This window comes from Macrobrachium rosenbergii, chromosome 19 (genome assembly GCF_040412425.1).
Source record: "Macrobrachium rosenbergii isolate ZJJX-2024 chromosome 19, ASM4041242v1, whole genome shotgun sequence".
Classification (NCBI taxonomy): Eukaryota; Metazoa; Arthropoda; class Malacostraca; order Decapoda; family Palaemonidae; genus Macrobrachium; species Macrobrachium rosenbergii.
This window is the reverse complement of record NC_089759.1, coordinates 22,576,569-22,592,613: the sequence shown is the minus strand read 5'-3', so window position 1 is coordinate 22,592,613 and position 16,045 is coordinate 22,576,569. Positions and strand designations below refer to the sequence as shown.

Below are 16,045 nucleotides of genomic sequence, written 5' to 3'. Positions count from 1 at the left end.
CAGATTCACTGTGGTAGAATCTGGAAAGAAACGTTGTACGAAACAAGCAACAAAGATTGAAATAAAGAGGGTCATGCATTACTTACTCGTGATTCGTCCGAAGGCGTAAATAGTGTTCTTCGTCGTTATAATTTTCGATACAGTGTTGTGGAATTCCTCGAAGGACGACGACATCACGGAACGTTGCTTGGCTCTCTCTCTCTCTCTCTCTCTCTCTCTCTCTCTCTCTCTCTCTCTCTCTCTCTCTCTCTCTCCTGGAAGAAATATGGGAAGTGGAAGTTCAGCTACAGTCTAATACGATTGATGTTTTCAATTCTTTTTTATCAAGTTTACTTTACGTATTCTTCTCTAAGTACCTTTTTTCATTATTTGTCATCAGTGACCTTTACTGTTGTGACGCCAGTGTAAGATACAAGATAAAATTCATCAGGTCAGTGAAAATGGACTACAATAAGACCCGAGAAACCACGGGGTAAGTGATTCTTCTAAAAAAAAAAAACTATGATTAGTTCAAGTATATTTCATAATAAATGTCTACAATAAAAGATCTGATTCGTTTTACGGAAAATATTTACTCTATTTTTTTTTTTGCCACAATAACATTAAAAGGTTTCTATATTTCTGTCGAGCTGTCATTTCATGACAGCTACCGATCGTTTATTTCTCTTCGCATTTCATGTGATAGACAGACAGACGAACACTGACGGCTGGAGAGAGAGAGAGAGAGAGAGAGAGAGAGAGAGAGAGAGAGAGACTTGAACCACCATACGTGACCTACTATTGATTGCAGAAATCGTCACATGTGAATTTTCTGGTGCACGTTGTTGTTCGCAGCAGAGAGGTCATTCCTTACCCTTCCTTCTTCTTCTTCTTCTTCTTCTTCTTCTTCTTCTTCTTCTTCTTCTTCTTCTTCTCTTTTCAGTGCCTCCCTTTGAACCCTTTGTGAAGTATTATTACAGAAGAGACCGCTCAAATGAGCTGCGGCACAGAGGGAAGGAAGGAGAGGAGTAGCTAGACTCAGCCAGTCGTGTGAGGCACCCGTGGAACCATTTCTCTCGAGACGGCCCCTGACCTGAATGAGGAAGAGAACATAAATTCTTGGAGATTATCTCTGAGAGAGAGAGAGAGAGAGAGAGAGAGAGAGAGAGAGAGAGAGAGAGAGAGAGAGAGAGAGAGATGAATATTTTACTCAGGACTGTTAACCTAGTCACAAGAAACAGGGGATGTGTAAACTTTCAAAATTATTGCCTATAAACAACGTCAGTTATAGGATATTTCAGACCATGTCAACACACGCTAACGGAAGCCCGCAATCACGCACTCATAACAGGAATAGACAGTCGCGGGTACTCTAGTGAACTGATATATAATTCCATCTTGACATTTTAGAGTAAAAATGTCATTATTAATACAAACAACCTATTAAGGAACTAAAGAAGAATCCTCTGAACAGGATCACCAATATAAATCCTGAAGAAATAAACAAAAAAAACCTATGGTTAAGGGAAATACGGTATGAAAACATACTTAAAAAGAGCAAATAAATAAAAGCAAATTCATTTATAAACGAGACAGGCAGACGATAAATTTTTCAAACAACTAAATTTTGATTTATTGTTGCCTTTTGTTAATTTTTAGTTTCCTGAAAAGAAAACTGTTGTGCAGGCTTTGTCTGTCCGTCCGCACTTTTTCTGTTCGCCCTCATATCTTAAAAACTGCTCAGGCTAGAGGGCTACAAATTGGTATGCTGATCATCCACCCTCCAATCATCAAACCTACCAAATTTCAGCCCTCTAGCCTCAGTTTTATTTAAGGTTAAAATTAGCCATAATCGTGCTTCTGGCAACAATGTAGGATAGGCCACCACCGGGCCCAGGTTAAAGTTTCATGGGCAGCGGTTCATACAGCATTATACTGAGACCACCGAAAGATGGATCTATTTTCGGTGGCCTTGATTATATGCTGCAGCGGCTGTACAGAAAATCTATTGCGACGAGGAAACTTCGGCGCAATTTTCTTATTTTTGCTTCAGTGAGGATCTTGTACTATAAGTATTCTCCAGGTAACCGAAGACTCGAAGATTCCCACACCTTTCTTTCAGAGAGACTGGTCCAGATGGATCGCTCCTGATAATGATATGACCTTGATCACTACCAAGAAAGGGGAGGTATGATTTTCGAATCCATACCTTATTGATCTGACGTAGGTACAGTTGTTCCCTGGGGATATGGGTCGGTCAGTTTGACACGAATTGACTCTAGACTCCATGGCAATCTGTTGTTGCCTTATTTATTTATCACTTTATTTAGTTATTGATTTGGGCGAGCCACTTTTTTTTATTTATCAGAACGTTTATAATTTGCAGGTAAGGGGAAATTATTTTTAAGCCTCTTGTAGTGGTTTTTTAATCAACATGTTTATGGTCCTTGTGAACTTCAATCATTCTTTCAGTAACCTGACAGAGGGATTGATAATTTTGTGTTATTGCAGTTTTTTTTCACAAACATAATAAAAAAAGTTTTTCTGTCGGATTGCAGATACTTTGTGCACGAAGTGTTGTTGAAGACTAATGCTCTCTCTCTCTCTCTCTCTCTCTCTCTCTCTCTCTCTCTCTCTCTCTCTCTCTCTCTCTCTCTCTCTCTCTAACTATCTTTATGCTTTAGGCGTGTCGACTATAAAGTTTACTTAAACCAGGATTCTAGATTATATTTCAGTCCTCTTCTCTTGAAGTATTATTTTCTAGTTTTATTTTATTATACGCTGACCCATTCAGTTTCTTCTACAAGCTCTCTAAGTAATACTACAAAAGCACGGATCATCAACTAAAGGGACTTATTAATTTCATAGACGTGGCGTTACAGTTCACCAAACGCTTTCACAGAATCGTACTTACGACTTAAACTGTTTATTTTATTTTATCTTGTTTACTCACTTATTTATTTGTTTATTTTTATTTATTTATTTATTTTGCTGTACGATCAAGCCAGCTGCTGCTCGCACGGGCTCTTGCTCTGAAAGCAGCCCGCAAGACTATTTCAACTACTGTGTTTATAATGAAATCTAAGAGTAAACTATTCTTGTTTTAAAGGACTGGTGGCAGAGCGCAATGAATAATATTACTACATTTTTTATATGCTAAACTAAACTATTTCTTTAATAACCATGTTCTGTACAGTACAATTTAAAACTATACGTTTCGGTACTTTAATATCATGTAAAAAAAGAAATATGGAGTTGAGGCACGAATTCTTTCTAAAGGTTGATTAATATAGATCAAAGTAAAATTTTTTTCCTCTTAAATTTCTTTCAAGTTTGCGAAAAGCTATTCCTTTCTTCCGGCGCTGGACTATGATTTTAAAATTAGAATGAATCAACTGCATACTTCCTATCAGAGTTTGACTATACGGTTTTTCGTATCATATCCAAGAGCCTTCAACTCATTAACATTTAAGGAGTTCACTCGCAACACGTTCAACTGCATGGGAAGTAGTCCTGTAGGTCTAAAGGGGCATAGGCAAAGTTAAGGCGGTTTTCGAAGAATAAGTGAGTAATGGGGAGACCTCCCCTCTCCCCCATAACCACCCCCTTCCCTCATCACTCTTCCTCCCCTATTACACCAGTCTCAGCGATGTCGACGAAGAGAAAGGCAGCTGTACAAACAGGGAAGTAGGCGTGGGGAGATTCGGTCATTTCATGTTCCCCTTGAACTTGGCTAACGTCTCGATCGTTCCTGATAGGGGCCTGCTTGGTTAATTGTTTCGCGCATGCTCAGTGAGCAGCTCGCATGAGTAGATTTCTTCCATACGCGTGTCTGGTTTGTTTAGGAGAAAGGAAAAAATGCCGGTTTAGGTTACCGGGTCCTGTGAACCTTCCGGTGTGTCCAGTGGCATGTGCTTCATCTTCATCTTCTTCTTCTTCCTCTTTTCTTTAAGGTGTGGCCACGCTTCCACTTTTCTGGCATTTTTGGCATCTTTATACCAAGTACAGCCGGTATTAAAGGCAATTTTTATGTATAGTTTTCCTCACTTCCGCCTTCAATATGGGATACTTAGAAAACTGGGGACAATTAAAGTGGCAAGATTTTAAAAGACGCGGGAAAATGTGCTTGTAGTACGACACTTAGGGCTCTGTCACTCTATGCGTGCCAGTCCCCATTGCTGAAGTAGCCTAATCTTGAAACTCTGATAAGATCTGCAGTAATTATAGTTTCAGTAAATCCTTTTTAAGCTTGTTTACTTCCTGCATTGACATACTTCACTTGAACCGTCATTTCGTTGCGTCGATGATGCAATTTGCGGTCAACAAATAACATCTATATTCAGAAATCGACGTCGATTATCATAGCCTCTGCGACGCCAGATTATTTAATCCAGTTAATCATTCCGATTTTTTCGTGATGTTAATCAACATATTTTGCAGGCAACAAGTAATCTAGTTTTTGACCCGTTTGTTGTCTATACATAATGCTCTTTCGTAATTCACCGATGGAACTATCGAGATTTCAGTGGCTCCGTTGAACGTTATTGCTCCTCATGTCGTGTCAGAAACTTATAAAGTCACACTTTTCCTTGTTATCTAGTGTGTTATTCTTAAGAATAATCATTGCACAGAAATGTAGGAATGCGTCTACTTTTCTCCGCCAGCGAAATGACATTGTAGAGAATCAATATGATCTCGCATACTGACCTGAAACAGAGCCTGCAAAATACAGGTCACGTGGCCAAGTTACCCAGTCATGCAGGAATTTCAGACGAGAACAACCAAACGGTCACTCCCAGTACCGCTTTTCGCTTTCTCGCTTTCCTTTGTGAACCATCTGCTCGTGAAGCCTGAGTCAGTACACAGAGTAGAAAGATCACTTAAATATTCGTTTTTTATTCTACTTTATTCTCCACTTTCAGACTTCGTGTTTTTTAGTCCCGAGAACTTGTAAAATCGATGAGGAAAATGATCTAATTATGGATCAGTCGTCTTATGCGACGATAAACATCTTGTAATATAAAGAAGAATTATAATTTTTTCTCAGCGCACAAAGAGAACCCTGGCAATCAATGTCTGTAAGCAGGTCAGAGAAGAGACTGCCTAACACAGCCAAGTAGCTGTGAAGTATATTATTATTATTATTATTATTATTATTATTATTATTATTATTATTATTATTATTATTATTGGTGTTGCTGTTGCTTTTTTTTTGTTCAGAATGTGTCAAAACTGAAACAGAATTTGCCTAAATACTATTTTGAGTACAAATAAACCACATGTCCTCAGAAAAGAAGCGAGTTAAGGAATCGTGCAAAACCTGAATTCCTAAGTGTCCCGCCATGTCAGCCTTGGCATTAAATGTCGAAATTGTTTTTGCTCCTGTCCCTCCGAATTTTAAACGGCAGCTCGTTTCTCTGAAGGCAACAGAGGCTGACACAGAGCAATTTCCACGAAGATGCGATACGACGATTCTTTCCAGACGGCATTACAGGAGGAAGTCGCTCTATCGTTTGGGTAGGAACGAATTCTTACCCTGAGAGGGAACATGATTCATTCTTGCTGTCGTCCATAGAAAAATCATTCGGCGATGCGGTTTTCCGCGAATATCAGTTCGCGGAACTCACGCTGTACTGGAAACAGTGGTATTAAATCTCTCTCTCTCTCTCTCTCTCTCTCTCTCTCTCTCTCTCTCTCTCTCTCTCTCTCGTCAAATAAACCCCAAGTGGCGGGGAGACATTTTTGCTACTTATTTCACGCGTCCTGGACAGAAAATCTATAATATAACTCTTTTCTTACCTTTGTTCTGAAGTGCTTCTTTTTTTTTCTTGCAGTACTTAAAGTTGGCGTAAAATAGAAACCTTTTTCTTGCTTATAATGGAAGCTTTTCCTCCGGTACGTGAGAACGTGCGTGCCTTCGCGAAGAAGAAAAAAAGGAAGATAGAAAATGACGTTGCGTCAGTAATTCCGTCTCGCCGTCAGATTTGTAAGACGAAACTTGATAAGCTGGAAATTCGAATGATTATGTGCAATCATCCAATTATTAAGATAATTTCGCGTAAGAACAATATTTCGTAAAGAGCGAAGAATATGTCGGACTGAATTACTGTAATTCGCAGGAGAAATGAGGTTCAACATTCGGCGAATTCACGCCCCTTCGGTCCAGTTGACTCCTGTGGCTACTGACGAGGCTGTCTTCCGACTGGGTGGGTGACCTCGATTAGCCACCAGTGCCCCGTGGCGATAATCATATCAATCAGGCAAATTGACATTCCGTGGAATAGTTGGATGGCGATGAAAGAGCCGTTTATACAGATGAAAAAACGTATGAATAGATAGGGTTGCTTGGTATCAGAAAAAATGTGTGTGTGTGTGTGTGTGTGTGTGTGTGTGTGTGTGTGTGTGTGTGTGTGTGTATGTGCGTGGGCTCTCCATTTTCTTTTCTATCTCCTCTACATCGCGTGATTACCGTCGTAAATTTTATTACATGCAAAAAACTATTTCAACAACTCAGTTCCCGGCCTGGACCAGGCTTGTTAAAAGAAAAAAAAATAAATAGAAATTGGGCATTAACCTCCTAAGGAAACGGGGAACAATTTAAGATCAAGATCATAAAGTGATTATTATTATTATTATTATTATTATTATTATTATTATTATTATTATTATTATTATTATTATTATTATTATTATTACTTCTTCACTCGTGATCAAAGACTACCAACTACGAAAGCCATTATTATTATTATTATTATTATTATTATTATTATTATTATTATTATTATTATTATTATTATTATTAATACTTCATGGCTCATGAACGAAGACTTGTTATTATTATTATTATTATTGTTATTATTATTATTATTATTATTATTATTATTATTATTATTATTATTATTATTATTATTATTATTATTATTATTATTGCTTTCCAATAAATACACAATCACTAGCTACGATAATATCCACGGTTATCATCCTTGCTAATGCTGTTAGTAGCGCAGAAGTAGTAGTAGTAGCAGTATTAGTAGAAGTAGCTGTAGCAACAGCTGTAGCAGTAGTAGCATTCAAAACCAACATACTTCAAGAACAAGAACAAAAACACACTTCGCCGTAATATTTCTGCGATAATCACCGTCGCATTCGGGAAAGCGGTCTGTTGGTCGGTCATTCGTGCGAACTCGCCATCAGCCATCGGTGATTAGGGGGCAGTGTGTCTCCCGAAGCAGACGGGACGTCAGCGTAACTTCTTCGGAGACATTAAGCTGCTGATATCAATGGAGTTTCACTCGACGCGAAAGATCTATAATGACCCTCTTCGATTTGAGCTCCAAGTTCGTTATCATTTCGGCCTGTTTTGTTTTTCTGTTAGTATTCTCTTCTCTCTCTCTCTCTCTCTCTCTCTCTCTCTTCGGCCTGTTTTCTTTGAATAGTATTCTCCTCTCTCTCTCTCTCTCTCTCTCTCTCTCTCTCTCTCTCTCTCTCTCTCTCTCTCTCTCTTCGGCCTGTTTTTCTTTGAATAGTATTCTCCTCTCTCTCTCTCTCTCTCTCTCTCTCTCTCTCTCTCTCTCTCTTCACTTCAGCCTGTTTTCTTTGACTAGTATTCTCCTCTCTCTCTCTCTCTCTCTCTCACTCTCTCTCTCTCTCTCTCTCTCTCTCTCTCTCTCTCTCTCTCTCTCTCTCTCTCTTCACTTCAGCCTGTTTTTCTTTGAATAGTATTCTCCTCTCTCTCTCTCTCTCTCTCTCTCTCTCTCTCTCTCTCTCTCTCTCTCTCTCTCTCTCTCTCTCTCTTCACTTCGGCCTGTTTTTCTTTGATTAGTATTCTCCTCTTTCTCTCTGTCTCTCTCTCTCTGTCTCTCTCTCTCTCTCTCTCTCTCTCTCTCTCTCTCTTCGTCCTGTTTTGTTTTTAGTAGTATTCTCCTCTCTCTCTCTCTCTCTCTCTCTCTCTCTCTCTCTCTCTCTCTCTCTCTCTCTCTCTCTCTCTCTCTTAGTGCAACCGCATCACAAAGGAATACGCGTTCCTTCTAAATACCATATGACTGTTTACCCAAGCGGTGAATTTGGTACTTGGTTGTTACTAGACTCCCGTGGATAGGTAATGGTTGGAGAGAAAAATGCAGAAGAAAACAAGAGACCTGAGTGATCAGGGCTTTGTTAGAATGACTGCCATCATAAATTTAGTGAAACCCACAAAACACGGAAAAGGAATTGGCGTAGCTTTCGAAAGGCCATCTCCCTTCTTCCTCTTTTGTGTAGTACAAGGAAAATGTGTCTTTATAGATTACATTTTACGTAATTAAAAAGAGAAGGGCTCGACCAAGGTAAAACCCTCGCCCCACCACACCGTAAGGTGAACTCATTCATCAGACACTTCTTTGAAGGATATCATGACTCATTTGCGAGGCTTCAAAAACCGAGAAGGGACCTCGTGCGTCAGACCTTTCTGTGAACGCAAGGACTGCCCTCCTTTCTTCCATCTTATTACCTTTACATTCCACTTCTTTGTCGTAATTTATGTTTAGGAAGCCATGGCTTCCACAATCACCTCAGTTTTTCGCGGGAAAACGATCCCATTTCACGAACTGTTTCTTGCAAGTTCACGAAGTTTCATCCGCCAGCTTTCAACGCAAGGTCACTGATGATCCCTCTGCAGAATATCAAAAGGAAGGAGACAGAAAGAAGTTTTCATAATGGCGCAACTACCCCTATAATGATTAAAAAACGATTATCCTTAGGTTTTGATCCATTTTGGATGACGTGACCCCGAATGATTAAAGGCTTTTCCCCCCTAAAACGGAAAGAAAAACCCGCCCCGTCGATGCCTCGGCACGAACCGATACATAAATCTACGGGATTCTCCCGCCACATTTCAGTTACGACCTCTTCCCGTCAAATTGCTTCCTAGCCGCTTTTGCATGTTTTACTTTTTTAAAATACGGACTGCAGGGCGATTTCAGGAGAGGGAAAGACGTTTGATGATTAATATTCGTTTCTACCGTTTTTTATGGGATTCATGCAAATCGAGTGATTGCCTCTGTGCGTGTCGTATAACGGACACAATCGATATTTTTTTTTCTCTCTCGCCCACGCAACAGTCGTCTACAGGAGGAACCACCACCTCGCCTCGCTGTACCTTTCCCTGCTCCTCTTGACCCACAACTTTGATGCCAAGGCGTCCTTTCCCCTCTCCGGGCTTCTTCTTCAACCTTCACCTATTTCACCTTCTTCCGTCTCACGTGTCGTTCCACGCGTTTTTTAAGGGCTAAGCCAAGGCTCGTAGGGGCGCGGAGGTGGTGTGGGTGGGTTCGGTTTGGTGCTGCAGTTTAGTGGGGCGGGGGATGGGCGTTTCCATCCCTCTCCCATAGCTGGTCATGGACTGATATTGTCAAGGTGGCCAATAAAACAGCCCCGTTTTACCTCCCTTGCTGAGTGTCACAGGGAACGGAGAGGGCTGCTAGGCTGTAGGGTTAGAAATCAAGAGACGATATTTTAGTTTTCAGCTCGAAAGGGCTGATCCACAGGCGTCCTCATCTATAATCACCGGGTCGCGTTACATTTGTAGACTTATATCCTCCTGTTCTTTATGTAAACAAAAAGTTTATACAGAATCTATAAAGGATTATTTATATAACTCTCTTTCCTGATTATGGCTACAGTAGTGAAGCATTTTCTACACCACTGGACTTACAATGAATGATTGCCAGATATCGTTGGCGCATTAACTCCCGTAACCATACATAGGCAGAATGGTAACATCCTCTTCTCAAAAGTGATTGCTTGGAAACTTTCAAAATGCCTTAGGAATCTAGAAAAAATTAGTGGAATAGGCTCAATGAACCACAAGAAGCCATGTTTAGTATGTGACGTTTCCCTAAGCAGAAGACGTTTGTAAGCATGGCATACCTACGCATGTATATTTTTGGTATTCCTGAGCGCCACTAAGGAAAGGCTTATTCCTCCTAAACGATCAGAAGTCTTTGTACTTACATTTATACTGGCTTGAAAAATTGTGGACATTTTCAATTATTTGAAAGATTACGGTAAAGGTGCTGTATGTAATCTTTTTAGATGAGAGGTACAGTTTCATAGAAATCACTGGATTTGCATGAGTCCCATAAAAAACGGTAGAAACGAATATTAATCATCAAACGCCATCAACCTAAGATATAAATATTACCGACCAAAAACAAATAATAATACTGATATTATAATTATACTTCTTAAAGCTATCGGGAGACATTCCCATTTTTCAATCGTAATGAATGATATGGTTGCTGTTCCTTCTCTTACAATAATCAGTATTACCATAGGCCTGATTATTATCATCATATTTCCCATAAATGAAATGGTATTGCTTTTGAGCGCTTGCTACTCAAGTGCTAATACTTATGTTTTTTTAAAGTTATATTTACTATCAATTAGACCCTAATATCCTAGGTCACTCACTTTTCCTAATAGTACTATATCTAAGTATAGGTGCGTTTAATGATTATTAGCCAATTTGATTACCCAAACTAAAGTAAGATTATCAGTTTCATCAAATATATAACATGGACTATTGAAGGAAGAGAAATGGTTCCCTTATCGTGTCTCTTACCGCAAAGGATCAATTATATAGTTCCCTCGTAAACTGTGGCGTGAATTCCATTCCAAACGAAATGTTTCGTTAATCCCAGGAGCCCTCGGGCAATTGACGTGAATCCAGTCTTTGTCATACTGTGACTCATAACATGTCCTCATTTATCCTGTCTTTTCAGTCATGTCATATATACCGATGTCGGCCGCGTGGGACCTCGTCATTTGATACTTTCTTCAAAAAGAGCAACATAGGACTAACTTGCACCGCCGCGTTTCTCCCTGAATAGCTTACTCGGTACACTTTTAAATCACATTTCATCTCAACATAGGACTGAAGACACTGTTATTTCCTTTTGCAGTCACTCCATGTCTTTCTTTGTCATTTGTAACCTGGTACCTTTCTTATTCAAATATGTAAGTATTAGAAGATAAGGACTGTAGGTTCGGCATAGGAAATTTGGGCCTACATCTAACTTAGTAATTTCTTGATAAAGAACTGAAGAGAGGCAAGCAAGAATCAAAGAGATGCATTAAACTTGCTATAGAAAATAGAAGATAAGATTCTATAACTAAAATCAATTCAAGGATAGCCAATAAAGGCTGTCTCAGATTTCATGAAGCTTTACCCCTCCCCAAGTTATACCAAGCATTCTCAGGTAAGCAATCTTTCCTCGCCAAATGCTTCTGTTGAGAAAAGCCTGTTTTTATGACTCTCAAATACACTTTTGAAATAGAGAGTTTTATTAATAATTACCTTAATGGGCATTGTTACTCTTGAACTTCTTGGCGTTAAGATTAGTGAAGTTGTAATCAGACAATAGACAGCCGAGATGCGAAGAAGGAAAACGGTAACGTGAGCGCACTGGACGTCAAAAGAAGGAACGAGTCTTTGATAAATAAGACTAAAAGTTACAGAAACCGGAAAAAGAAAGCACCATTAGCCAGTCATAAGAGAAAAGAATAAAGAATTTGTAAGGCACCGCCAATTACACTGATCCAAGAAGACAAACGCCGTGCCAGAAGTGTCACGTAAGCTGTGACGGTAGAGGCAGCCACGAATAGGCGTCGAGAAGCTTTCCTAATTCGTCTACGTAAGCTTGAAAAGGATTGCCCCGGGATCTTAACAGGCAACCACCCAGGTAATTAGGAATAATCCGAGATCATGTTTCAGAGATTGCGTCTTACGAACCCATCACGCCACGGATTATTTAAAGACCAGGAGCCAAAGGGAAATTTCGAGCACGCAAATGGTTTTGAAGGCAAGGGGGATCAATACTAGAAAAACGACTGGCAGGAGGAGGGAAAAACGATGACAAAATGCGAGTTCAAGCTCGTTGGAAAATTGCATCAGGGAAAGAGGGGGAGTTACAAAGCTAACTGAAGGGGTAATGGTGCAACAAGATTTAAGAAGGAGGGAATAGCCCACTAGCCCAGTGCCTTGCCCAGTGAGTGTTTAAGAGCTTATGGGGATACAGCGTCTGCTATTTTTTTTTCTTTTGAGGGGGAGGTCGACTATACAAGTAAAGACGAGACCCACCATACATGTTACAGACGACAGTAGTATGTGGATGTATGTGAATACAGAATTGAAGAAATGCAAAGATGGGCTAGACCTAGTGAGGTCCTTTTATAAAACTAACATCGCTATTATGGTCCAGAAAATCCGATTTTAAAACTGTAATGATGACGAAGATGATGATGAAAATCCAGAATGACCAATCCATAAAATCTGGAATATAACCCAGAAGTAAAAAGAGAGTCAGTTACATAAACTAAGATTGGTTCGATTCAAGACTTGGTCAAGATCTGTTTATAAAATTAAGTAGAAAAATCAATTTCACAAAGCGATCTGAATCAGATCTAATTACAGAAACTACAGCCTTGTTCTGTCCAACAATATTTCTTGCCTTTTTGCCAGAGCGGGGATCAGTTATATATTCCTGTTTCCAACCTGCTTATGCTCGTGTAATTGCCATAACTTCTGAGACTGCGCAGAAGCTTTTTGCGAAGCTGAACAAAATATGACTGAGAAATCATAAGTCAGTCACCAAAGCATAAGAAAAACTTGAATGATTGGCATATTTATGTAAAGGAACTGGGGAATGGGTCTTCAATCTGGCTCCCTGTAAGAATGTGTTTCAGTGCATGTGATGAAAGTCCGTTAGACCGCTCATTGCTACAGGGGTCATAAGATGACGTCACGGCATGATCCACCTTTTTATTATTTTCTTCAAAAGAGGAAAACAAGATAAAAAAAAAAGTATCACAAAACGCGGAGGAGAAACACAGCAACAGTGAACTATGTCACTAAACAAATAAATATAAACGGTACAAAAATATACCAGAGTTGAGAAAAATTGTATAATGGTATATCTTTATCATTTTCCAATGCACCTAATCATATAACCTGCTTCATTTTTTCCCAGGGAAATACTTTTATTAATAGCTTTGCTTTTAGTTCCATAGATATTCATGAAGCCATCACATCACATCACATCAATAAGGGATCGTATTTTTACTTATTATAATTATTATATTATTCGGAAGATGAACCCTATTCATACGGAACAATCCCACGGGGGCCATTGACTTGAAATTCAAGCTTTCAAAGAATATGGTGTTTATTAGAAAGGAATAACAGAAAACGTACAAATGATCGTCAAATGGGGTCAGTTGCTTTATCAAGGGATGAAAATTCGAACAGCGTGAGCGAACGGATGGTCTGTCTCTCACGATCACATAGCCACTAAGCATGTTATTTTGTTGTATAAGCAAATCAACGCTGAAGCTTATCTTTTGCGTAATGTGTAAGTGACTAACTTGTTCCTTCAACTTTGAAAAGGCTCTAATTTACTATAGATATTAAGTGTTTTTTTTTTAGCTCTGTTCTTACGAAAACCGAGTTATTTTTTTTAGATGTTTAGTCACATTTTAGTAAAAATATCTGAAACTGGAGCGAAAGAATTATTAATCTTTATACTTCACTTTATAAGTTTGCTCTTTTGGTAAAACTAGCAAGCCATGTATTATCTGACACAAAACCCTCGATCAAAATTAAATATAAGAAAGGAAGTATCGACATTAATGGGTATATCCCCAATGCGATACTTAGAAATCTTCAGATACCTTTGAAAAGTGAACACTCCTTAACTGAGAGTGATATCGTAACCCACTTTTCGTTTGATAAAGTTATCTGGTTATCTTGTAACCTTATCGAATTCCCAGCGCTTTAAGCTTCTCTCCTGCTTAAGGCGTGGACTAGTGAAGCATCTAAACAGTAGTTAAATTTAAGCGATAGGTAAATCTAAGCGATAGGTAAGGCGTGGTGTTTGAAGATATGGCGATAAGATAGTGGGAGTTATTCTTTAGAACGTAACAGCACATTTCCCGTGTTCCTCTCTGAGAGAGAGAGAGAGAGAGAGAGAGAGAGAGAGAGAGAGAGAGAGAGAGAGAGAGAGAGAGAGAATTACTCTTTCCTGAAACATGTGGTTGGCAGACGTCGTTGACCAAAGACTCTGTGACACTAGATTACAGCGCTAAATCAATGATTCTCGTGTCAAGAAGTTTTTGTTTCGAAAAGACCAAAGCAATTCTCTTCCTTTTTTCGATAAGATATTCTATTTGGGCAAGTGGACGATTATCGTAGAGCGTTGTCTATTCTTCCATTTCTGCTGTTATTATTATTATTATTATTATTATTATTATTATTATTATTATTATTATTATTATTATTATTGCTAAGAAATTCACAATCTCGAGAAAAAAATTTGTGTAATAAAAATCCACAATTATACAATTTTACATAGTAATATATTTACTATGTAATTGTGGATTTTATTACACATTATTATTATTATTATTATTATTATTATTATTATTATTATTATTATTATTATTATTATTATTATTATTATTATTATTTAAAAAAAGAATGACGTCATCATTACAAGGGACTGTTCTTCCCGACGAGTTTGTCAAACTTATAAAACTTAAACATTACGTTGACTCAGTCTCTTTATTTGTTTTCATCAAATATATTCAGCTGCGTTAGAAATAGCTTTAGTCAACAGACTAAATCGATCTCTTCAGCAAACAGACTTTTTTCTTTCATTTCCTTCTTTGCCTTGGTTTTTTTATTTGCTAATTGGATGTTTGGCTTCGTGGAAGGTTACACAGAAATTTCAAGTTTATTTTGGCTTCTTGAATGAATAATAATAATAATAATAATAATAATAATAATAATAATAATAATAATAATAATAATAATAATAATAATAATAATAATAATAATAAAGATGGTTTTGTCTTGTTCAGTGAATCCGCACGTTTGGTAATAATAATAATAATAATAATAATAATAATAATAATAATAATAATAATAATGAAGAGATTTTTGGCTTGTGCAATGATAATGCATTTTTATTAAGAATAATAATAATAATAATTAATATTATTATTATTATTATTATTATTATTATTATTATTATTATTATTATTATTATTATTATTAGTAGTAGTAGTAGTAGTAGTAGTAGTAGTAGTAGTAGTAGTAGTAGTAGTAGTAGTAGAAGTAGCCCCACCAGTAAAAGTTCCGCACTCGAAGTCCAGTAGCCGAAAAAACCTCGTATTCGTGACAAAAGACTCCAGTATTGCGTGTACTTTGCCCCTCTTTGTCAAGCTGCGTGGAGGAGAGTCATAAAAAAGAAGTGTTTCTTTGTAAACCGAGTATGCTGACGCCCGGAGAGCACAAGATTTCCTTTATTTAACAGTTTTTAGTTTTCTATAAAAGAAAATTATTGTGCCGGCTTTGTTTGTCCGTCCGTCCGCACTTTTTCTGTCCGCCCTCAGATCTTAAAAACCACTGAGGTTAGAGGGCTGCAAATTGGTATGTTGATTGTCCACCCTCCAATCATCAAACATAGCAAATTGCAGCCCTCTAGCCTCAATAGTTTCTATTTTATTTAAGGTTAAAGTTAACCATAATCGTGCTTCTGGCAACGATATAGGATAGGCCACCACCGGGCCGTGGTTAAAGTTTCATAAGCCGCGGCAAATACAGCATTATACCAAGACCACCGAAAGATAGATCTATTTTCGGTGGCCTTGATTATACTCCGTAGCGGCCGTACAGAAAACTCGAATGCGCCGAAGAAGCTTCGGCGAATTATTGTCTTGGTAAATCGTGAAATCAATGTTTGATGTCTTAAGATATATTTGCTTGTGCAGAACAATGTTTTTACTCCTACTTAAATACGTAAAGTTACGCTTGTGTATCTATCACTTTGGATATGAGAGAGAATTCATCAATCATATTATGTTGATTACTGTATTCTTGATTACTTTTATATATGATGTTTTATTTTATTGGAATTTCACGAAGAATGAGGTTGCTAGCCATCCACCAATGATAACTATTTCTGAAACTGTTTTATCATGCAGCATTAATTCACAACATTATTAATCATTATTTTCTTGAAAAATTATA

General features: G+C 38.0%; 1 protein-coding gene across 1 annotated transcript in view; it reads right to left on the bottom strand.

Moving 5' to 3' along the window:
* Positions 1-174, bottom strand: part of LOC136848514 (inactive ubiquitin carboxyl-terminal hydrolase MINDY-4B-like) — a 29,900-nt gene extending 29,726 nt beyond the window's left edge. The window contains exon 1 of the mRNA XM_067120784.1: positions 87-174. Within this exon, the coding sequence (XP_066976885.1) occupies positions 87-174 (88 nt within the window). The remainder of the gene's footprint in view (positions 1-86) is intronic.
* Between the last annotated feature and the right edge of the window lie 15,871 nt (positions 175-16,045).